The 24937-nt window shown below is 36.4% G+C and overlaps 1 protein-coding gene across 2 annotated transcripts in view; it reads left to right on the top strand.

The window, feature by feature from the left end:
- ACBD6 (acyl-CoA binding domain containing 6) overlaps window positions 1–24937 on the top strand; it is a 160580-nt gene that overhangs the window by 3373 nt on the left and 132270 nt on the right. For both annotated transcript variants that reach the window (XR_013812924.1, XM_079760829.1), the window contains exons 2-3: window positions 3800–3864; window positions 6643–6739. Coding sequence is in view for 1 of the 2 variants with exons in the window: in XM_079760829.1 (XP_079616955.1) it covers window positions 3800–3864; window positions 6643–6739 (162 nt within the window). In the remaining variant the exon portion in view is untranslated. The remainder of the gene's footprint in view (window positions 1–3799; window positions 3865–6642; window positions 6740–24937) is intronic.

Here is a 24937-nt window from a genome sequence, read left to right as displayed (position 1 = left end):
ACACTGATGCATTAGAATGAATGAAGACACTGGCAGTAAATAGTACTAGTAGTCATATTTCTTTGCCACCATGCACTCAGAGTAAAAAAAAAAAGAAAAGAAAACCAGTTTCACTTAAAAATGTCTTTGTTGAAGCAGTAAAAATTATTGATTTTTATTAAATATGAACTCTTTGAGTATAAGTCTCTTTAATATTGTGTGTGATGAAAAAGGGGTACACACAAAGCTCTCTTGCTGCAGACTGAATTATGTTGGCTATTTCGAGGAAAATCACTTACGTAATTTTTGAGTTGCAAACAGCTATCCACTTTTTAATTAAACGTTTTTACTTACTAGAACAACTCACAAACTATGCTTACTCAGATGTGAGCATTTAGCAGAAAGTTTCTTGAAAATGATTGAAGTGAGTCTATCACTTTATGGAAAACAACTGACGGTATTTGTTGCCAATGAGAACATTTGAGCCTGCAAGTGAAAATTAGGAGTTTGGAAAAATCTGCTGCAGGAGCTTGACTTGACAGCTTCCTAATACTGAAACACTTTTCTTATTATATTAGTGGTGATTTTAATGATTGTGAACTTTTGCTATTGTATAGTGAAATGTGTCAGCATTTGGAAGGTCTGCATAACATAGTGACCATGTTTCCTAAATATTGCATGGAGTAATGTTACAAGTTATGTGTGGATATAAAAACCTTTCAAAGTGCAAGTTAGAACAATGGATTTTAATGTAACTGAAAAATTCATTCATATGACTTCAGATTCCAGATTGCAACTAACCTTAAAGAAACTGTCACTGAGTTTTGGTGTGGCATCAAAGAAGAATATTCACAATTATCTGAAAATGCTGCTAAAATACCTTTCTTTTCTAGCAGCATATCTGTGTGAAGCTGAATTTTCTTCAGATACTTCAATCTAAGCAACATGTTGCAGTATATTGAATGCAGAAGTAGATTTCTGAGAATATATTAAGGCAGACATTAAAGAGATTTGCAAAATGTAAAACAATGTCACCTTTATTATTTGTTTTGCTTTAGACTGGTGGTTATTTTTTTATAAAATTTTATTATGTTAACATATGAGTTTATTATATTTAAGTGAATTAATACATATTTTTTCCATGTCTTTTAAACAGGTGTTCAACAAAACACCTACTTTCCTTAATGCTAAATATCCAAACTGACCCCAGTCTACTTCTCAGGGATCTTCTAAGTAACAGTAGCTATAAACCACATAAACAAAAGCTCTTTGGGATCCTCAGTTTCTAAGAGTGTAAAGGGATCATGAGATTGAGAAGTTAGGGAACTGCTGCCCTAAGAGCCTCTGTCCGTGGCCAGAGATAGCTCACCGTCAGCACAGGCATGATTTAGCCCGGGCAAAGGGACAGGGAAGGACAAGCCTTTTCTTCTTTTCAAGAAAGATATTTATATAATTTTTACACACATTCAGTTCCCTGTGCCTGGGCAAGAGTTGCATGGCTGTATGTAATGTTTTGGTGGATGACCATGTGTCTGGCTGAGACTTCTATTACTGTAGGAGAAATGGAGAATAGATAGTAGTTTTTGTTTCTGCCTCTGGCTGAAGTCTGGTTAAAAAAACAACAATAATAATGATAACTATTTTTATAATGTCCAATAGTTAATCTCATTTAATATTTCTATCATTTCAGTAGTTCAGGTGGTTTTAGAGATGCCAGAACTGAAGCCTAGATTCTGTGTAACATATATAACAATGTTAATAGTAAAGGAATATTGGACTTTGGAGTCAAAACAGTCTTGGATTCAAATCCTGACTACTGATTAGCATTTACTAATGTGTAGACTGCAACAACCCTCCTCAGCTGCTCTGTGCTTATTTATAAAAGGTGTTTGTAATGGCAAACCTAACGGGGTTGTTGTGTGGCTCGTTTGATATAACATGGGAGGAGCTTTTCGCACACCAAATGCAGCTGCTGCTCTCTCACCTCTGTGTCCCTTCATAACAGGGCTGCTCCTGTGTAAGTGTACATTTTAGTAACAATCGGATTAATTGTGACAAATTGCTAAGCAAATGATAGGGCTGATAATTGTTATGATTTCAGAGATGGATGGGATCATTGTGGACTGAAAGGGTTCTTAGAATCTGAACCTTGAGTAGGAGGTGTAGCATTTTGGAAAGCTCAGGGAAGAAGGGAAGGCATTTGTGATGAGGGGAATCACATTGAGCAAAACTCAATAAAAATACATAAGGCAGTGAGTAGACCAGTCAGGTTAGCAAATAGACCATCATTTTGATTTTAGCAAAATTCAAGTGTAGAAGAGTAATAGGAGTTAGTGAGACGATCCCTGAGAAGTGAATTAGGATCAGATTGGATATTTAGCATTAGGGAAAGTAGGTGTTTTGTTCAACACCTGCTTAATACATTCACTCTATAGTCAACAAGCTTGTTTACCTTAAGTTAGGCACTATATTAGGTGCAATGATTGAGTTATATCAACACACATTCAGTCCCCTGTGCCTGGGTTTCTTGCAGGCTGTATTCTAATAGAAGGATGAGACTTTACACAAAACTTTCTAACACAAAATTAAAGTGAAAAGTACTGTCATAGATTGTATTATATAGAGTAAGTGCTATGAGAGTTTATCAGAAAGGGAGATCACTCTGGCAGTGGGAATCAGGGGCTGGATAGTGAATTCTGCTCTTGTGTGAATTTCATTTACGTTTATTCACAATAAAGCTAATTCCTGCATAGTTTAATTGGATTAAAAATAAGTATTGACCACAAACAGAAAAGATTATTGTGGAATAGATAGAATTTATATTGTTGAGAAACTCTTGAAATTTTTTGCACAGCTTCCAAAATAAATTTATATTAATTAGTTTCATAATAGGGCACTTTAAAAATAGTGTGTTTTATCCTGGAATTTGGGAGACATAAAATGCTATAGTGTTATGAGCATCAGTATACTAGTAAATAAACAATATTATGAATTGTGATAATTGTACTTTAAAGTTTGTTTATTGCAAACTTTAAAATTGTTCTGTATTATTAGTAATTAGGACTGCATAATCTATATTTATAGTTTGTCATATATAATTTGTCTATCAACTTAGGAATGCATCTGTTTTTCACCCATATTTTTTAACATATATTTTTATTGATTTCAGAGAGGAAGGGAGAGGGAGAAAGAGATAGAAACATCAATGATGAGAGAATCATTGATTGGCTGCCTCTGCATGCCCCCTACTGGAGATTGAGCCTGCAACCCGGGCATGTGCCTTTGACCAGAATTGAACCCGGGACCCTTCAGTCCACAGGCTGATGCTCTATCCACTGTACCAACCAGCTAGCGCTTTCACCCATATTTGTAAATGTATTATAGTATTAGATAAATTGTTTCATGCAGTAAGCAAAACCAGCCTATATTTAAAGTTTGTTTTTTGTTTGATTTTGCAAAAATGTTATATTTTGTTATCTTATATCTGTGGCCGGCAAACTGCGGCTCGCGAGCCACATGCGGCTCTTTGGCCCCTTGAGTGTGGCTCTTCCACAAAATACCATGGCCTGGGCGAGTCTATTTTGAAGAAGTGGCGTTAGAAGAAGTTTAAGTTTAAAAAATTTGGCTCTCAAAAGAGATTTCAATTGTGCTGTTGATATTTGGCTCTGTTGACTAATGAGTTTGCCAACCACTGTCCTATATAGATGCAAAGATTTTCTAACCAGTAGTTACTAAGTACACATAATAACTTTGAAAATAAAAAAGTTTCTCTGGCATTTCTTTGAAAAATAAGTTCTTGATTTTCTCCCTCTTCATTTAGGCCAAAGTTGGAAATTGCAATACTCCGAAACCAGGTTTCTTTGATTTTGAAGGAAAGCAAAAATGGTAAGAAATTATTGGACTTTATTGGGGTTGTTGGAAATGGTTTAGGTGTTTAGGAATTGGAAATGGATGAGCAGATTAAAGAATTATTTTTATATTAATCTCCCTGCCGTAGACTGCTAAGGGCAGGCAGTTGAGAGAGAGATTAAAAGAATCCGATTTTAGCTAAGTCTCCTAAAGGATTCTTATGCCATGATGTTGGTATGTAAGTAGTTCACAACAGAAATACATTCCTTACATAAGAATAGCTTCTTAGAGAGTGACCATGTGAGCTGTTGCTGGAGATTTCCCTTTCCTGTCATACAGGCCCCACTTCTTCCTCTGAGAAGAGCAGGTGAATCCCCAGTCCTTACTCCTCTCCCCCACCCTGTTTTATCTCATCTCTAGTGCTCTTCTGTTCCTTGCCCCATCCAACACAGGAAGGAAGTGCTGACCGTAATCTTTTGGGAAGAAGGGGGAAAAAACCAGATGCTTACTTAGTTCACTTCTTCACTGAATATGTAAAAGGATTATACCCTCCCCAGTTTTTTTGCTTGTAATTCAGAGGTTCCCTCTTAGCATTTGATGCCTTATTTCCTCTTACCTTGTCTAAATGAAAAAAGAGGAATTGCACACAATAGGGAACCTTAGTTATAGCAGGAAGAACTTTGAAGCATTAGCCCTGGAATTAAATGTATAGAGGGTAGGGTTTTTAAAAAAAGAAATATGGTTGTAGAGAGAAGTGCTAAACATGAATTGTAATTTTACTTTCTAGAGCAGTACTGCTCAAAATGTGGTCTCCTGGACAGGTTGCCTGTCTGAACTGTCTTGTTACCCAGCTGGAGAGGCCGAGCTTGAAGCCAAATTTTTTCTAATCACCTTCTCTCATGAGAGAAGGTGATTAGAAAAGATTGTGTAAAAGATTCCTTAGGTGTGGTGAGAAGATCTGTGTAGACTAATGTAAATATAAAAAGAGAGGCTCATTTATGGCTTATTATATCTGTATCCCCAGACCTGTAAAATGCGTATGCCAATTTTTTAAATAAAAATAAACATGCTATTTGTGCTACTTACATACTTAATGATGGGCATCAAGCACATTGCTTGGTTCCGCTGACGACCTGTTTGTGTGTGTAGGACATCTCAGTGAAGGACGCGGTGCTTTGATTTTCAATCTGGCCCAAGATTTCTTTGGTGATAACGAGTAGTTCTCTGATTGCGCTTTATTACTGTTGTAGAGAATACCTGACGTAACTTTTATTGTGAGGTGTGCTTTTTAAAAATGTTATGACAATTTATAACTTTATTATTTTTCTCTGTTTTAATTTTTTAAAATAATTTTACAAAGTTTAGATTTTATAACCACTCTAATATAATTCAGGCAAGAATCTAAATTGGATGCTAAAACCAAGAGATGAAAAACTATTGGGGAGCAGTTTTTATTCATACTTACCCACAATTTACTTATTAATTACAAAGAAGAAAACAGGAGATACTGCCTTTACCAAGTCCTCAGTCTTATCACCGATGATGGGACAATCTGATATTGTGCCCTCTGACGGAATGCATTGTAAAGAACATGTCACCCATGTATTGCTCTTGACAAAATATTTAACCTGATTCTAATCATGATTAATTGCTTTTGCCATGAACACTATTTGGTGAGGGAGCAATCAGATAAGTCCAAATGGAGGGATATTTTATAAAATAGCACATTAGGAGTCTTAAAAATATCAATATCATGGAAGACAGAAAAGGCTAAAGATACATGAAACTCAATGCTGTGTATGAATCTTGATTGGCTCCTGGTCTAGGAGAAGAAAGCTGTGAAGGAAATTATTGGCAAATCGGAAATTTTATTGTATTGGTGTTAAATTTCCTCAGTTTGATATATGCTGATATATTTATGGGTAAAGTGTTAGGATGTATACAAGGAACACTCAAGAGATTCGGTAAAAATAAATTTAGAAATCTCAGAAAGGTGTTATATTCATCAGAGGAGCAGGAAGGTGTTTACGAAAATGTGTGTCTGAGTTCTGGTTCACAGTGGATCAGTAGGTTTACTTCCTGGTGGAAGTAAAATCGGCAAGGAAAAACCAAGAAGGAGCCTGTTTTGGCAGCTTGCAGAAAAAATCCCCCAAATATTACTCTGGACTTAAATATTACTCTTGACATTAATACTTACGAAATCCCTACCTTCTTACCCATTTGTGTATTCTTAACTCTGTCCTCACCAGCCTTCACTTTTGAAGTTTCTGCGGAGGCCTCAGGATCCATAACTAGCAGATTAGATAACAGCAGAAGGGGGAGGTGTATTTTTTACATCTTAAATAAGAAGTTTGAGGCATTTTTCCAGGGAATGTTGTTTTGTGTGATGATTAGTTTCCATGTTACTGAAATGCTGTAAGCACAGTTAAGTTATAAGATGGGAACTACTTGTATTGATCTATATACTGATCAGACATTTTCAACAGGGGTGTGAAAGTTGGTTTTGGGGAGTTATAAAATCTTAGATATTACAGTGGTTTGTGGTCTTACAAAATCCAACAGATAAGCAATATATCTAGACTACTAAGATTTCATGGGAGAAGGTGATTAGAAAAAAATTGTGTAAAAGGTTCCTTAGGTGTGATGAGAAGATCTGTGTAGACTAATGTAAATATAGAAAGAGAGGCTCGTCTATGGCTTATTATATCTGTATCCCCAGACCTGTAAAATGTGTATGCCAATTTTTTAAATAAAAAGAAACATGCTATTTGTGCTACTTACATACTTAATGATGGGTTGTTTGGGATATTCTAGGGAAGCATGGAAAGCACTTGGTGATTCCAGCCCGAGTCAAGCAATGCAGGAGTATATTGCAGCAGTTAAAAAATTAGATCCAGGTTGGAATACTCAGGTAAGACTTAATGATTACAAAAACATATCATCTTTCTCTCAAATAAATGTTTAAATCTAAACTTATGCTTAAGGAACATTCTTAAAATTTTACTTTCTCAAATCAAAAGATTCTAAATTTATTGCAATATTTATCTGCCTAAAAATATGATTGCTTAAACATTAATATAACTAGCTACTGATACTGAGAACATCTCTGAATTGTAGAAACTTTTAAAAAAGTATAACAATAATTTCAACCATGTAAAAACTCAATTTATTTCAGAATTTAAAAGAGTTTAACATTAGTTCATCACTATTAAGAAATGGTAGGTATCTCTTGGGGTTTGTTTGCTTTTTGAGCCCCTTCTGTGCAAGTACAAAATGATTATTGATAGGAATAAACTATGAATATGCTTCTGCCTTTATGTGGTTTAAAGTATATTAGAGAAGATGAAACATACCAAAACATGATGAATCATATAAAACAATAACATCCAAGTGCTAGGGAATCCAGTGGAAGCAGAGATTACTTTGGACTTTGGGGCATTGGATATTGTTCACTTAAAAGACTCTTTTTCTAGTATACTTACTAGAGAACATCTATAAAGAATTTATTAAAGGTGGAGTTGCTACTTTATTTAAAATTTTTAAAACTATGGTTGGCAGGTGTTTCAGTGGGATAAAGGCTGGATCATTACCATGTCAAAAATACAAATAGAATGTATTTCTTTTCAATAGAAATATTTAGGCCAAACTTTTTAGCAGGGAATGAATTCAGCAATTTTCAGTGTATCTGATAAGTTAATTCATGGGTACATATTAATTACTAGTATGAAGGAATTTTGCTCCATTAATCACAAATTCTTAAAATGTCAGAGTTATGAGGAACCTTAAAGATTATGTATTATGACATGTAAAAGTATATCATAACTGTGAGTTCAAAGTGGGACAGATATCTTTGATAATGTGACTTGGGTGCCATTGAAACATTTCCTGATGTTTTCAATGTACATGAGTATTCATTCTCAGAAACATACCGTTTTATTAATATCTTTTATAAAACAAGTTTGCATACAAATATCCTATATAATAAAGAGCTAATATGCTTATTAGACCGGATGGCAGGACAACCTTCTGGGACGACCTTCCAGAATGACCAATGGTTGGGGGGGGGGGTGGAGCCATGATGCAGCAGGGGCTACAAGGGCCTACTCTTGCACGAATTTCGTGCACCAGGCCTCTAGTATATCACAACAGTCCTAAGAACTTAAAACCTGAAATTCAGAGGTCAAAACAGGTGCTCTCTGAGCTGAACTCAACCTAAACACATATGGCACAATGTTTAAAACAAAAAGAAACAAAACTTGAATGTCTTCAGATGGACTCTTCAGGTCCTGCCACTGTGGTCTCAGTTCTCTATTGATTTATGCTTGACTGTTTCCATTGCCTGGCCTATGTAGACATTTGAGTTTATAACTCCCTGATTAATGACAATTTATGATTTCTTACCTTCAATACCTTAATTACTAAATAAAATTCTGTTAACTATGACTCTTACAAATGTTTGCAGAGTCCATGCGTTTGGGTAGTTCTTCCTTATGGAAATCCAGACAGGCATTAAGGATGCTTTTAAACAATATCTGAATCTCACCTGTTGAACATAAACTTAATTTGTAAACCAAGCATAATCAAAGGTACTTTCATATAAAGAGCATTCTTTAATACATTGTTCTAAATATATCTTGACATCATAATCTTCTTGAAAAAGGAAATTTTGTTTCATTTACATTGAAATTTTTAGTTTAAACACTCTGAGCTGGTCCCCTTTGTCTCAGTTTTTTCTTTTTGTTTTTTACTGTTAAGGAACAGGGCATGACCTCAATCTCAAGAGATTTGGTATTCAGTTCATGACTCATTTTCTTTTAATGTTCATTTCTAAAAACAGTGAAATAATAACTCATATGCTAAATGTGCTGAGCTCTTTACACATGTATTCACCTTTGAAATCTTCACAAGAATCTTAAGAATTAGAAACTATTGTCTGCATTTTTAAAATGAGGGAATTTAGGTACGGAGAAGTTGAGCACCTTGTCTAAGATTAGACAGCTAACAAATGATGGTGCTGGAATTTGGGTCTATGCTTATGTGAGTGTAGAGCCCCACTCTTAATCACTTTGCTCCCTGTTCTATAACTTTATATATATGTGTGTTTATACATGATCTTGATTATGTAATGGCAGGATTTACTTTTTTTTCATCTTATCCATTCATAGATGGACACCTAAATTGTTTTCATATCTTGGCTATTGAAAACCATGCTGCAGTGAACATGGGAGTGCAGATATCTCTTTGAGATCCTGATTACATTTCCTTTAGATATATACCCAGAAGTGGTATTGCTGAATCATACAGGAGCTATGTTTTTAAGGTTCTGAGGAATCTACATACTGTTTCCTGTCATGGCTATACCAATTTATATTCCCACCAACAGTGTACAACAGTTCTTTCTCAAAGTCAGAAATGTTAACATTGATTAGGTATTATTGGCAAACTGATAGTTCGTTTTCAAATTTATCATCTAACTAAAGATGTCCTTTGTAATTATTTTTTAAAATTCTGATTCATCATACAATCTAGGATCATGCATATCTTCCAGTGGTCCTGTCTCTTTAATTTCCTTTAATCTAGAGCAATTTCTCAACTTTTCTTTTTTTTCTTGATTGTGATATTTTTGAAGAGTATAGGTCAGTCATTTTATAGAATGTCTCTTATTTTGGGTTTGTCTGATGTTTCTTCATAATTAGATTCAGATCATACATTTTTAGGGGGAATACCACAGAATTGTGTCCCTCTCAGTACATTATACCAAGAGAAACATGATGTCTCTTTGTCCCAGTGTTGGTTATGTTAACTTTGACCACTTGCCTAAGGTGGTGTCTGCCAGATCTCTCTACTATAAAGTCCCTGTTTTCCCTTTGTAATTAGAAAGTAATTTGTGGGGAGATAACTTTGAGACTGCTATGTAAGTATCCTTTTCCTAATCAGATTTCACCCGCTAGGTTTTCGTTATATATATTTTAAATTAATTTCAGAGAGGGAGAGGGAGAGAGAGAAACATCAATGATGAGAGAGAATCATTGATTGGCTGCCTCCTGCACGCCCCCTACTGGGGATCGAGTCTGCAACCCGGGCATGTGCCCTTGACTGGAATTGAACCCAGGACCCTTCAGTCTGCAAGCCAGTGCTCTATCCACTGAGCCAAACCAGCTAGGTCTCACCCACTAGTTTTAATATCCATTAATGATGTTCTAACTCCATCATTTCTTCTACATTTATTATTTGCCATCCCACTATAAGGATGGGCTTTCCCTTCTCCCCCATTTATTTATTTATTCATTGTCAAGAACTGTGAAAGGTCTAGGATTGTACCCTACTTGCAAGCTAATAAGTTAGCCTGTTACTGTTTCTTAGATGATGGCAGAGGTACAAGACTCTTGGGTCTGAGCCAAAGGACTTTATTATTCATGGCATGGCAAACTGCATGAGCTTCATTTGGTTTGCATTGGTTTCTCAAGTCCCCCAATTCCCCCAGGATGACGCAGGTGGGCCTAGATAGATTCCTGCATATGCAGTGGGTTGTGCTCTGGGGAAGGAAGGAGCACTGAGCTTTGGGAAGTCACCACTTTTATAGCAGGTGGAAGCAAGCCTGTTCTTTGTCAGAGGTTGGGAAGACATTACCTCATCCCTGAAGGTGGCTCACTGCACACAATCCTGAGAAATGGCTCAGGTAAAGAGTGGTCAGAGCCTGGCATACTAAACAAGAGTGCATAGGGACACTTAGGGTCCATGGTTTATTACCTCTCCCAACACTCATGTAGTATTTATATCAGTGTGTATTCATGGATTTTTATTTTATTCAGTGGGATATTATTTATTACCACCATTATTTATTTGGCCTCTAGGAACCCCTTCACAATGGCTCCTGTGTCCTTTTGATATATCCCCATCATTCTTTGAGTATTTTCTTTCTGGCACAAGATGTTTCAAGATGTATTAGTTTCCTACAGTTGCCATAGGAAAGAATTACAAACTGGTACTTTGTAGTTTAAAACAACAGAAATTTACTCTCTCACAGTTCTGGAGGCTAGAGGTCTGAAATCAAGGTCTAGCAGAGCCAGGCTTTCTTTGAGGGTTCTAGGGAAGAGTCCTTCCTTGCCTTGACCAGCTTCTGGTGACCTCGGGTATTCCTTAGCTTGTGGCAGTGTAACTCCAATCTCTGTCACTGTCTTCACATGGCCTTCTTCCCTGTGTGTCTGTATTTAATCTCCCTCTCCTTTCTCTCATGTAGACACCAGTCATTGGATTTAGGCCCCCCCCCCAGCCTTAGACCACATCTTAACTTTTTCTTCTTCAGCTTTATTGAGATATGTTTCATATTGAACCAAATATAAAATGAGGCCTTTGTCCTTTTTTTGGTCATTTGTTAAGGTATTATTGATCTTATTTACTCATTCATTCTATTCATTAATTGTACACTTGCGTGTGCAATTTATATCTCTAAGAGCTAGGGATACAGCAGTGAACAAAAGAGAACCTTCCCTGTTCTTAGGGAGCTTGTAGTCTGGCAGGCATGAGCAATTAAATAAGTAAGTAGGTGTTATAATGTATTAGAAGGTGATTAGTGCTATGGAAATAAAGCAAAAGAGAAGATTAGGGTGTATAAGAGGTGGGGTTTTAAATTAAATGGTCAAAGAAGGCTCATTGAAAAGATGACATTGAGCATGCATTTGAGATAGTGAAAGAGTGAACCATACAGTTATCTGGATATAGAAAAAAACAGCTAGTGCAAGTCACTCAAGCAGGCTCATGCCTGGTGTGCTCTGGAAACTGCAAGGTGGACTGAATGGTATATGGTGATGTGGCAGTGGGGCAGAGAAATACGAAATGAGGTAGGATGGAGCACATGGGATAGCCTATTATAAGGATTATGGCTTTTACTCTCAATGACAAGGGAAATACTCTGATTGTAAAGTTATAAAAGATACGGTATTCTACATTGTCCAGTAAATATTTTAATGAAAGTAATATAGGTATATGGAAATAATTCCAACAGAATGAAAGAGTATAAAATGAAACTATAAAGTTTCTTGCCCCATACGTTATTATATATTATTTTTAGAACTCTCTCTCCACTTGTGACTGTTTCTGTAATTCTGCATTGCTACATCTGTAACACTAAACTCTAAATTCTTGCTTTTAAAGGAATGCTTTTTGTAAATTGAACATTTGTCTGACATATAAATGAGGGTTAATTTGGGTAGTTCCTACAGTTTCATTTCTGTTTACCCTCTTCCTCAACGATTTTCAACTGGTGTCCCGCAAGAATTTTTAAAACATGCAATACCTGACTAGTCAGGGGCACTTGGACCTCTTTTCCCTTTTATTGTGAAATTAAAAAATGATAACAGCCAACATAACAATAGCCGTCTGGTATGAATGCCCTGTCTTGAACCATAAATATATCCTATATAATAAAAGCCTAATATGCTAAGTCCGTTCAACCAATCAAACTATAATTTAATAATGATATGCTAAGGCCGCTCACCTGCTTGCTATGACGTGCACTGACCACCAGGAGACAGATGCTTTGGTAGGTTAGCTTGCTGCTGGGGTCCGGCTGAACGGGACTAAATGAGATGGGCTGGACATGCCCTGGAGCCCTCCTGCGGTCCCTCCTTGGCCTCGATCATGCACCGGTGGGGTCTCTCAGACTGGCCCGTGCCCTCTTACAATCCGAGACCCCTCGGGGATGTCAGAGATCCAGTTTCAGCCTGATCCCACAGGCCAGGCCGAGGGACCCAACTGATGCACGAATTCGTGCACTGGGCCTCTAGTAAGTCATATGATAGAATTGCATCTTGGTCATGTTGTATAAGTTTGCATCTGATTGGTTAATTCTGAGTATCAGAAATTCTTATGTACAAGTATAGGCACCTGCTTTTTTAACAAGTCACTTTGGAGCCATAAGAGTGGGTAATTGCTATTATCTTTTTTTGGTAAATGAATCAAAATTATACCTATTATTTTGTGTCAGATTAGCAAATGTATGATATGTTTTTTGGTGTGCCACAGAATTTGAGTAATTTGTTTATGTATGCCATGAGATGAAAAAGGTTGAAAATCGCTGCTCTACCTCCATTTCTACTCACATCTGTAAAACCTCTTTTGACCACCAGAGGGAGCAAAGTTCATTATAAAAAAGAATGATTTTATTCTCAGGAATTCTAGGGCTTTCTGTGTGTTTCAATAGTATTGTTAATACCTTGGTTCTCACCGACTAGTCTCTTGCCCTTTTTTTTTTTAAATCCCTTAGATCTTTAAAATTTGTATATTTACATGGGATCTTATTAGTAACTTTATTTCTCTTCATTTTACTGATCTGATAACTCTTAGACCAGCATCATTGTATTATATTTGTGTATTGTTAGTGAAGATAAATAGTATAAATGGGAGAACTCACACTTTTGTTCTGATAGCCAAATAAGTGGTTATTAGCTATTCAGTAGCCATCTGGCCTTTTTGTAAAACTTGGGCTATTCATCATTGTCAGGTTATCTTTTACCTATAAAAAGCCATTGAATATCAGAGTAGATAAATTTATACATGTAGTGTACTTACCTATAAAGCTAGTCATACTTTTGAAATTTCTATTTTAAAAATAATTAGATAGGTTTTTTTTTTGCCCAGAAAATGATCTTCTTTGATATTGTTCTCATCATTCAGATTTAATGTTTGTCAACTATCAGGTATTAGTATTGAATTGGGTTTCTTTTCACTAGCTGCCTTATGCTAGAGAATTATTCTTTAAGGTACATTTTTTTCATGTATTGAACCTCTCATCTCAGAAAGAACCTCATGTAACCTGTAACCTTTATACTTGCTAGTACTACATGTAGCCTATAGGCTTCTCAAAGCCTAAGACCATGTTGGATTCATCTTTTGTGTCCTGGCTGTACTACCTACAAGGTGTAGCACAGGGCACAGGTGCCTACTAAATAATTCTTAGATTATTCTAATGTTCTTTTCAAATAACACTAACCCCTTTACATTTTTCTCTTATCAACTATTTCTAAACATCTCCTGGCTCCTTTCTTGTTTCTTCAAGATCCAGGGCATAACTTATGCTCAGTATTAGGGGGATTACTTTGTTTAATTCAGCTAGCATTTATAGAGCACATGCAGGATGCTTTTAATTTCTAAAAAAAGACCTACCTGGAAGTAAGTAGAAAATTAAGCATTTATGGTTAAAAGAGATTAAAATATACCCACATAGAGAAAGTGAATTTTGAATTAAGATTTGAATGTTCACCACTTTTAAGGTGATAAGAATATTATGAAGCAGAAGCCTGCATGATTAAATATTGTTTTTCCCAAGGATATAGCCTGTGTTGATGTTTCTCCCTACCATCTTACGGTTTTAACTACAGCCTATGTTGATTCTAAATTTCCTTTTTAGCCGTGACCTTTTTCTGTGTGATCAGGGCTCAGAGTTTTTAGACCAGGGTCACAAAAAAAAATTTTTTTTTTAAGTAAAATACCTCTAGGGACCAAGCCATTAAGATAAGATAAATGAGTGAAGTAGGCTGGAGTTTGTACACAGTCATAGCAGTTGTGGCTTACAGGGGAGTGCATGCTCTATTTAAACAGGGGAATTCAACTTAAGCTCCAGCCGCTTATTACTGTGAGTGCCCAGTAGTGCCAGATCGGATATGAAATCTAGTTTTTATGTGAAATCTCTTGGTTCTTAAATGTGAGCCATATCTACAGGCTACATTCAACTTGAGCGGCTCTGCCTGTTTTACTTTTAGTTTAACGTGTGTAAATATTTCCTGAGCATTTCTACATTAGCATTGCAGGTGGACTTCAAACTCAGGTTCAAGATAGAACTCATTAACTCTTTATTCCCTTCATCTGCTTTCAACTGTTTTCTTTTTTTTTTATTCCCTATCTTATTTAATGGTACTGCCATATACCTATTTAGTTCAAGTGAGAAACCTAGGAGTAATCCCTGAACTTTCCTTATTACTTCTTAGTGGCCTAGTTAGTTACCAAGTCTCACTAGTTTTACCTTGTAAATATTTTACACCAGTTTCTTTCCCTCCCTATTACTTTAATCTTCATACGTCATCATCTCTTGGCTAGGTGTTGCAATACTTCCTACATATTATCCTTATTTTGTATTGGTCCCACTCAATCCTGTCTTCAACATTGCTTATAAGTGGCTTATTTTAAATATACATGGAATCTTGGGTGAGCCAGAGGGAAGGAGATACTTTAAAAGAGGCTGAAGAATATTTGCAATAGAAATTTTCTCCAGAATAAATCTGTTTTTGAAAAAGATCTTTATGGAGCAGAAGGATTTTGAACAAAAGGCAGGAAAATCCAAAATTCCTAGTCTGGATTAATATTGTTGAGATTTATGTAAATTGAATTGTCTATAGAGGGCAGTGTTTCTCAGTTTAAAGTTACTGTAACTTCTTGTGAAGATAAAATACACTTATATTGTGTTTATTTTGTTTCCTTTATAGATACACATTATAGTAAGGTTAGAAATTAAAATTCTTAGCTGTAAGTAATAAATCAAAATGTAATGTTTTAATGAAAGATAACTATATAGTCTCAATATAAAGAACATTATTTTTTCTATCTAAAAATGTCTGGTCTTGGAATGTCTGATAGAAGAGAACTAAAAATGAGGAAATATTTTGTTTTATTCAAGTCATAAAAGTTTAAAAAAATAAGCAACATAAATTTCATTTGGTAATCCAAGTTTATTAGAAAATTTAAAGAAAATTGGTATCTTTTTTTTTAATATATTTTATTGATTTTTTACAGAGAGGAAGAGAGAGGGATAGAGAGTTAGAAACATCGATGAGAGAGAAACATCGACCAGCTGCCTCCTGCACACCCCCTATTGGGGATGTGCCCGCAACCAAGGTACATGCCCTTGACCGGAATCGAACCCGGGACCCTTGAGTCCGCAGGCCGACGCTCTATCCACTGAGCCAAACCGGTTTCGGCGTAAATTGGTATCTTGTATAACTAAAATTTTTTTTTTACAAAAGAAATCTTAAGTCTTTCCTATTTGTGCAGTAAAACAGGATGTATATTTTTGTAAGTGAAGCAATTACACATTTGAGTAGACTAATTGGATTATGTTAGCAAAGCCATAGGCAGAAGAGTAATCTTTTTGAAATGGGTTATTATTTCAGACTAGAGGCCTGATGCACGAAATTCGTGCAAGGGGCTCGGCCCTCCCAGCCCCGGCTGTCTCTGCCAGCCCTAACAGCACCGGCTTCATCCGGAAAGTTGTCTGGACAATCGTTCTGCTATCTGGTCTAATGCTCTTTATTATATAGGATTTGTTTTAGTTAAAAAACATTTTGGGTCAAATGTGTTAGCTTCCATATACAAGTAATATCTGATACAGAAAAGCATGATGAATTAGTAAAAACATAAAGTGGTTCTACTGACTTTATAAGGGTTGCCCACTATGGAACTATAGAATTTTGAATGGTTGTGTATATGTATGTGTTTGCCAATTTAACCCAGTGGCCCCTATTTGTGGTTTTAAAATGTGTAATGTTTTGTTAGCTTCAGAGGGGAATTGACAAATCGATATTATCTGAAAGATAGTATTTTCACATTTCTTCCATGCATTTATTTATTGATTTTGTTATATTTGTCACTTTATGAAAGGAAGCAGTATGTGCCTGTATGTGTGTTTATGCAAAAACTTAGAGTGACAACTTCATTCTTCATTAAAAAAAAAAATAGTGGCATAACTTAGCAAAACTTGTGAATGTTTTTAGGGCTCACATTTTATCTTTAAAATAACACCATAGTTTTGCACCAAAAATCTCATATAAAGTTAGTTCGGAATAAACATATTTGCATTGATAGTGGGATTAGGTTGTGCTGGAACCAGATTCTGAAATATGATAGGTGTTAGTTTTGATGTTTCTTCTAGCATTATCTAAGACATAATAAGTGTTGTCATCTTCCAGTTTTATAGTTTCTCTTCAGGTTAAACATTTCATATATTTCAAAAAAATTTGGTGAAACTCTTAGTAAATTGAATTGTCTATAGAGGGCAGTGTTTCTTAGGAAAGATATATATATATATATATATATTTTTTTTTCATCAAGATGTGCCCCGCCATGCTGAGTATGACTCAGTGGTTGAGTGTCTACCCAGCAACCAAGAGGTAATCAGTTCAATTCCCTGTCAGAGCATATGCCTGGGTTACGGGCTCGATCCCCAGTGGGGATTGTGCAGGAGGCAGCCAATCAGTGATTCTCTCTCATCATTGATGTTTCTATCTCTCTCTCCCTCTCCCTTCCTTTCTGAAATCAATAAAAATATATTAAAGAAAAAAAATATGTGTCCTACTTACTCTTTTAAACATATAATTAGGTTTTATTATAGCATTTTATCATGTAACAGCTATAACACTGGACCATTTTAAATGTAGGGCCTGAAAATCTAATCTAATATATTTCATTTCTATTCTAAAATATACCAAAAAAGAATTTATCTTTTATACAAATTCTTTTTGTATAAAAGATAAATTTTATCTTTTACACACACATACGCACAAACGACACGGAGTAAAAGATGTTCTTAGTCTCATGAGTTCTTTAATAATCCTGTAGGTAGGTACTATTATTCCCCTCTTGTAGATGAGGAAATTAAGGCTCAGAGAAGGTATTTTGACCAAAAGGTTAAGTAACCAACCCATAGCTAGAATATACAAAAACAAGAGGTCAGACCTGGGCTTGTCTAAGAGACATGCATTTTCCCCACCCCACATTGCTCAAAATGTGTTCATGGATGTGTTGTTTTATTTCTGCCTTTTTCTTAAATATTCATCAAATATTTGACCCTAATGTATTGGAGCCTGATAGTCTTTTCTAGTACTACCTACCCTTTTAAAAGTAAGTATAGATTTCACTGTATTTTAAGCCAGCCTAATATACTTTCCATTTTATAACTTTTTAAAGAGAAATATACATCAGATTTGTTTCAAGATGGCTTTATAGCTTTGTATTCTTCCTTGACAACATAGTATTCTTGTATTTCTCACTGGATATAAGTTCGTATTAATGGAATTATTAATAAACTAGAGGCCCGATGCACGAAATTCGTGCATGGGGGGGCGGGGTCCCCTCAGCCCAGCCTGCACCCTCTTCAACCCTCTCACAATCCTGGACCGCTGGCTCCTAATCCCTCACCTGCCTGCCTGCCTGGTTGCCCCTAACTGCCCCCCCCCCCCCCGCTGGCCTGGTCACCCCTAACTGCCCCCCTCCCCACTGGCCTGGTCACACCTTACTGCCCCCCCCCTGCCAGCCTGGTTGCCCCCAGCTGCCGCCCTCTGCCAGCCTGGTCGCCCCTAACTGCCCCCCCCCCCCGCCAGCCTGGTCGCCCCCAACTGCCCCCTTCTGCTGGCCTGGTCGCACCTAACTGCCCCCCCCCACCCCCGCCCCCGCCAGCCTGGTCACCCCACGCAGCCTGCTGTTCAGTCATTTGGTCATCCCTCACTAACCCCCCTGCCGGCCTGGTCGCCCCACGCAGCCTGCTTGTTCAGTCATTTGGTCATCCCTCACTACCCCCCCCTGCCGGCCTGGTCGTAGGCAGCCATCTTGTGAGGGTGCGAGGGTCAATTTGCATATTACCGCTTTATTATACAGGATTAGAAATTGTAAAATAATAGCAAAGTGGTCTTTTTCTTTATTCTGAAACAAAAGTCTCCATAATATTTTGGTGAGATTTTGGAAGTATTTGGAAATATTACATTTATCTGAAGATTTACAGTGAAAAATCTCAACACGGAGTAATATAATTTCAGAATTTTAATTTTATTATGTATAACTGTATATGTACATATAAACAGATATCAATATAGACATTAATTAACCTTTTAATGCAAGTATAAGATTATAAGAAATATTTTAATCATGTAAATCCAAAGCTTCTGTTTTGGTGGTGATGGTGTATTAATTTGTCATGTGCATGTATACATGTGTGTGTGTATTTTTAAATGTCCTTCATACTACGTACTATTATTTAGCATTAATATCAATAGTTTGATGATGTTATTAAGAAATTAAATAACATTTAAAACCTAAAAAATAGCAAAGTTGTGCCTGCATTTGGTATTAACATTGCATCTCAAATAATCCTCTCTATTGTGTACTTTACCAAAAAATGTTTGGAGAATTTAGTATATCACCATTTTAAAGTTTTTAAAATTCTTAACATTTTGGGATATTACAATTTTATATTATAAACCTAGATAGATAAGTTCTAAGTTTGATCTCCCTTCCTATCCCCCAAATTTGTATCATGTACAAAAGTTTTATATATTGAGAGATTGAATTTTTAAATGTCTAGTATTTTGTACAATAGTTGACTAATTTTTATTACTATTTTAATCCTTGTTTCCTTTCTACATGTTGATTTTTATAGTCCACGGAGCATTTCTCTTATGTTTTATTCTGTGGGATTACTCTATATTTTTGTTCTTTACTCAGTACTGCACTAGATTTCTAGATTTCCAAGTGCTATAGTCTTTGTTTTCTTTTTAGATCTATTTGTGTTGTAAAACTAGAGGTGACTATGTTAATTTGTCCTTTGAGATTCACTTGAGCTAAGATTTATTGAGCCTTTCAGGTTGCATTACTTAGCATAAAGTAATGCTGTAATCCTGCTGAAATCTTATAATAATAATGATTAATTATATGTCATCTGAAATTTTTAAAGAATTTATGCACTTTGAATGTGATTTTCCCAGTAAATTCAAGATTCCAAATCACTTAGTTTTTACTTCTTTTCTCTAACATTTCTGCTGATCAATGCAAAATAATGAAATCACGCAGTATCATTATTGTTATTGGGCTGTGACTTAAAAAAATACTGAATTAGATTTTATGATTTTCAAAAATTATTATTGGTGATGTATACACACACACACACACACACACACACACACATCTATACCTTTGTGTTTGTGGTATCTTCCAAAAAATTTTAAATTAGGATTGTTTTCCTTTAGACCAACAACTAACCTCCTTTGGCTTTATCCGGAGTTTCCAGGGATGCCTGATGGGGTGCTTCAGCTGACTCTTCCCTAAGTCATGATGCTGTTTTGTCATTTTCGGCTGCTCTGAGTCATTCTTGTCTATCATTAAGGTGTGCAGCAGCCTTTTTTCACAGTCTAGCTTTTTGTCAGGTGTCATCTAAGCATGTAAATCAACTCTGAGTAATGAAGTAATTGAAGAATTAACATATTTGGTACGTAACTATGTTATGTTATAGGATATGTTAACTTAACCTTTTGCACTCGGATGTCGAGTGTGACTCGACACGGTTAGCATTAGAATAAAGGAATCGAGAAAAAAGCAAGCGGAGTGCAAAGGGTTAAAGAACTGTTTGACACTGTCCTTGGAACCCCCTCAGGTCAGGCCTTGGTACGTGTATGTGTAAGTTCCTAAAGTTTCAGCACATCAGAAATAATATCATGAAAAGCATAACTTTAGAATTAGAAATGTAAACAGGTTTCTGTGTTTGAGAGTGTGTATGTGTCTCTGTGTGCATCTTTATGGTTTTTAAGGAAACACATTGGTATTTACCTCTACTAAGGCTAAAAACCATGTATTTTTAATAATTTGTTTTCATTTTTGTGCTGTAGTCTTTTTACTACCTTATGCTTGTTGGAAAAGAGTAAGTCAGTTATCTCCTTTTTTCCAAGATGACAGATTAATTTTAGATTATTTAAATAATTTAGGCTCAAGAAAATATACAGTTGCGAAGTGAACAAGACAGCAGTTGTAAGTTTCTATTATTTTCACAGGTTAATGCAAAATGCTCTAAAATTTTGGAAAACTTAGAATATACTTCTATTCAAATAACACATTTTTAAGAAATGGGTTTATTTTAACCAAAAAATGGTTAAGTATTTTAACCCACCTCCACACAATGGCATTTGGTTTAAATGCCATTTCAATCACATACTTTAAAAATCTATTCACCATAACTTTACATAGTCCTTTAAAAAATTTTTTATAGTAAGCACAAGCAGAGTGGTCTTTTAATGCTTGGATGTTGTAAGATGCTTTGGATAAAGCATTTGTTTGTATGAAAATAGTAAACGCTATGCTGCTCACTTCCCTAGGCCACTTGCTTTTTTTCCTGTGTATTGGAGTTCCTCGTCAGCTGTGTAAATATAGAATCATGGAGGCTTGAGAATTGCTAGGTATTCGAAATGTAATATATAACCTCGAATAAGTGTGTTTTATAGATAGCCCTCATTTCATGCAGAGGCCTGTATTTAAATAACTCATATCATTGCTATTCTAAGTAGTGCTTTTGCAGTCAAACATCTGAAAGGTGATTGACTTTTCCCCCAATAGCTCCATAATTTATAAGAAAACATAAAATGAAAAGACTAAACCAAGATGATTTTGGTGCATTGTTATAATCTTAATATCAGTATAGAGAGTAAAGACTAAGTCTGTTCAAAATAGATTGGTTAACTTACTGATCAACTTAAATTTCATAACATAACTCCTTTTTATTGTTTAGTTTGTGTTTTTTTGCATTTAATTTGTAGGTGTTGGGTGTCTTTGATTTTATGTCCTTTGAGAAATTTATGATCGGGTACTTTATTTATGACATCGTAGCCTCAGCTTAGGCAATTGATTGAAATACAATGTAGGGCAATTTAGTATGTATTTTTCTAAAAGCTTAAATTAGGAAAATGAACCAACAGTGCAAATGTGAGTTGTTTTGGAGCAAGGTAAGAAGGCAATGGCAGGTTAATTTCTTTATACTTCTTTTGGTCTTTTATTATTAGAATCTTATTTACAATATTTGATATAATTTGCTTTTAGAAATTTGTAGTGTATTGTCATATTTTAAAGTTGTTAAGGAAGATTATAATTCACTTGTTAAGGAGATTATATATGTAGAAAAGAGTTTGTAAACTATAGAGTGTAATGCCAATAAGTTATTTTTTTTATTATACCAACTATAATATTTAACAGGGGCAAGAATTTTATTAATATTCTACCAAAAATAAATGGGATATAATGTTAGTGTAACTGGGGAAGTTAGTGAGTGATAACATAGCACATGGTAGACTATGTTGGATAAATGACTAGGTTGAAATTATAGAGAAATTATTCAGAGGGAAAAGTTAATACATTTCCTTTTTTGTGGCTGCAAACCCTGAATCATAAAGAACTGATTTAGTTAAGTCTTAAGTCATATTCCTTTAATTTAGTGTTGGAAAATACAGTTTTTCTCCATATATATCGAATCTGTCAACTGTATGAATTAGATTTTGTTAACCAAGTTGAAAATAAATGTTCATTTAAAAGAAATATATTGCAAAGGTTTGGGTTTGAAACACTGAATGCTACAATGTTTTCAGTCTGTCTGTAGAGTAATCCTCTTGTGGATGCAATGCAGTTATTCCCATCACAATGCATGTGAAGTAAGACTCTCAGCTATTTGACACAATTTATAATTTGAGACCAAAAATATTAGTAACTTTGCAGCTTTACAGTTAGAGCTGCTAGTTGTTTATTGGTCTTTCAGTATTTAGAGTATGGCAGAGGTCAAAGAGAGTAGGTTGACTCTTGGGTACAATTAAAATACCAAATTTAAAAAATACATGCTCAGGGTAATTGAAAGGGAAAAAAGAGCATAAAAAGAAATAGATTTTTATAACAAATTTGGGGTTGACTTTCTAGGTGCCTGTCCTTGTATGGAAAGGTTCTGTGTTGAAGATGGCTATTTATTTATTTACTAGAGGCCCGTTGCACGAAGAGATTCTTGCAATAGGCCTTCCTTCCCTTGGCTTCCAGCACCGGTTTTCCTCCGGCACCCAGGACCCAGGCCTTCGCTCCGGCCAGAGTCTGCCTTCTTTGTCTTTGCTGCAGACTCAGGCCGGAGTCTGCCATCTTTGTCTTCGCTGCAGACTCAGGCCAGAGTCTGCAGTCTTGTCTTCGCTGCGGCACTCCGCTCCTGTAGATCCTTTCGCCCCCCACCCTCCCTCTCATAGTAGGCATCCTGCCCAGCCTGGCCACTCCGCGCCTGGAGCAGCTGGTCGGCTGTCATCTTTGGCCTTCTAATTTGCATACTCACTCTGATTGGCTGTGGGCGCAGAGGAGGTACAGTCAATTTACATGTTTGTCTATTATTAGGTAAGACTAGAGGCCCGTTGCACGAAGAGATTCGTGCAATAGACCTTCCTTCCCTTGGCTTCCAGCACCGGTTTTCCTCCGGCACCCGGGACCCAGGCCTTCACTCCGGCCGGAGTCTGCTGTCTTCGCTGCAGACTCTGGAGTCTGCATTCTTTGTCTTCGCTGCGGCCGGAGTGCCGCTCCTGTAGATCCCTTCGCCCCCAGCCCTCCCTCTCATAGCAGGCTTCCTGCCCTGCCCGGCCACTCTGCGCCTGGAACAGCTGGGCGGCCGCCATCTTTGCCCTTCTAATTTGCATATTCCCTCCTGATTGGCTGGTGGGTGTAGCGGAGTGATGGTCAATTTGCATGTTTCTCTTTTATTAGTGTATATTTATGATAGTATTACAGATGACTCCCTTTCCCCCTCCACCTAGCCCCTGGCCCACCCCATACCTTCCCCACACTATTGTCTATGTCCATGGGTTATGCATATATGCTCTTTGGTTGGAGATGGTTATCTTACGGTAAAAGACAATTTAAACTGGACACTGGCAGTGAGGCTAGATTGGCTTGGAGACAGGGGTTAGTGTTCTGACCGATACTGAAGCATACTGGATGGAAATGCCAACTTTTCTCATATGCCGAAGTTTCCCTAATCATGTGAAACCAGATATAAGGAAATTGTCATGTTCTTGCCTTGTCCTTTTCTGTTATAGCTGTGGACAGAATAACCAGTGAAGATTTTATGATGCTGTATTTAAGCTCACTAAATAGTTTTAAGTATATTGACTCATAGGTAACTTGAAGTAACTTTAGGAAATAGGGCAGACCTGAAAGTAACAGAATCCTGTAGTTTGATTAATTAAAACTCCTAATGGAAGGGTGAGAAATTACACCTGAAGTTTATAAGAATAAGCCAAGCACAGAAGAAATACAAATGCCAATGACTAGTGAAAGATGCAGAATCTCACTGCTAATCAAGAAATGTAAGATAGAATAGTGTATACTTTCTTTTCAGCTGATAGGTTGACTTAATAGGCTGCTGGCAAAGCATGAGGAAATCACAGGCATGTACTTTTATTGGAGTATGAATTGACAGCAGTCGTGTAGGAGATGGTTTCTTTGCCTTCTGAAACCACCTATTCATTTAGCCTCCTTTGGTGTGAGGACCAGCTTCAGCAGGGTCTCCTAACTGAGGAGAATCATGGAAGTTTTGATTCCTATCCCTTCCAGACTGGTGATGGGACGGGTTGTGTGTGGTAGAAGCTCTTATCTCCAGCAGCTGCTTGGAGGTGTTAGCTAGCAAGCCTCGTTGGGGTGGAGGTAGGTGGACAAACTTTGACCAAGGAAAGGCAGGAAATGGGAGGGAACTGGCAGTGAAATTGCTTTTCCTTTCTTCCTCTTCTGAGACATTGTGGTTCATTTATCCTGTGTGACCTAGCTCAGTGAAGCCAGCTCAGTAACCGTACTGTCTTTTACTTGCTTTTCCTCCTTACCTTCCTTACCTCCCTTTACCTCTCATTCTTCATATCCTGGTATTTCACCTCCTAAGATTTCCTGAGCTTGCAAGCTTTGCCTCAGGTTCTTTTCTTTAAGGAATATAGGCTAAGCAACTAACCATCCCACTTCTGAGCCTCTATTCCACAAAAGTATTTGGAAGTTCTAGAAGATATATGTATGTGGACATACACTGCAGTGTACCTTACTGAAAGGTTGGAAACCATCTAAATGGTCATCAATAGGGAAATGGTTAGATAATGATATATAATAGGATACTTTCTAGCAATAAAAAGAATGATATAGAAAGTTGTCCATGATATATTATGTGAGATAACGTGCAGTTCATTATGCTTAGTTTGACCCCATTTTGATAAATTCGGTCACTAGACAAATGAGGTGTGTTTGTGCCCTTAGGTGATTTCCAGAATTTTCCTCTGGGTAAATCTGTGACTGCAAACTGAGCCAGAGT

This window comes from Cnephaeus nilssonii (genome assembly GCF_951640355.1).
Source record: "Cnephaeus nilssonii genome assembly, chromosome: 21".
Taxonomy (NCBI): Eukaryota; Metazoa; Chordata; class Mammalia; order Chiroptera; family Vespertilionidae; genus Cnephaeus; species Cnephaeus nilssonii.
The sequence above is the reverse complement of the archived record's forward strand: the minus strand, read 5'-3'. Positions and strand labels throughout refer to the sequence as shown.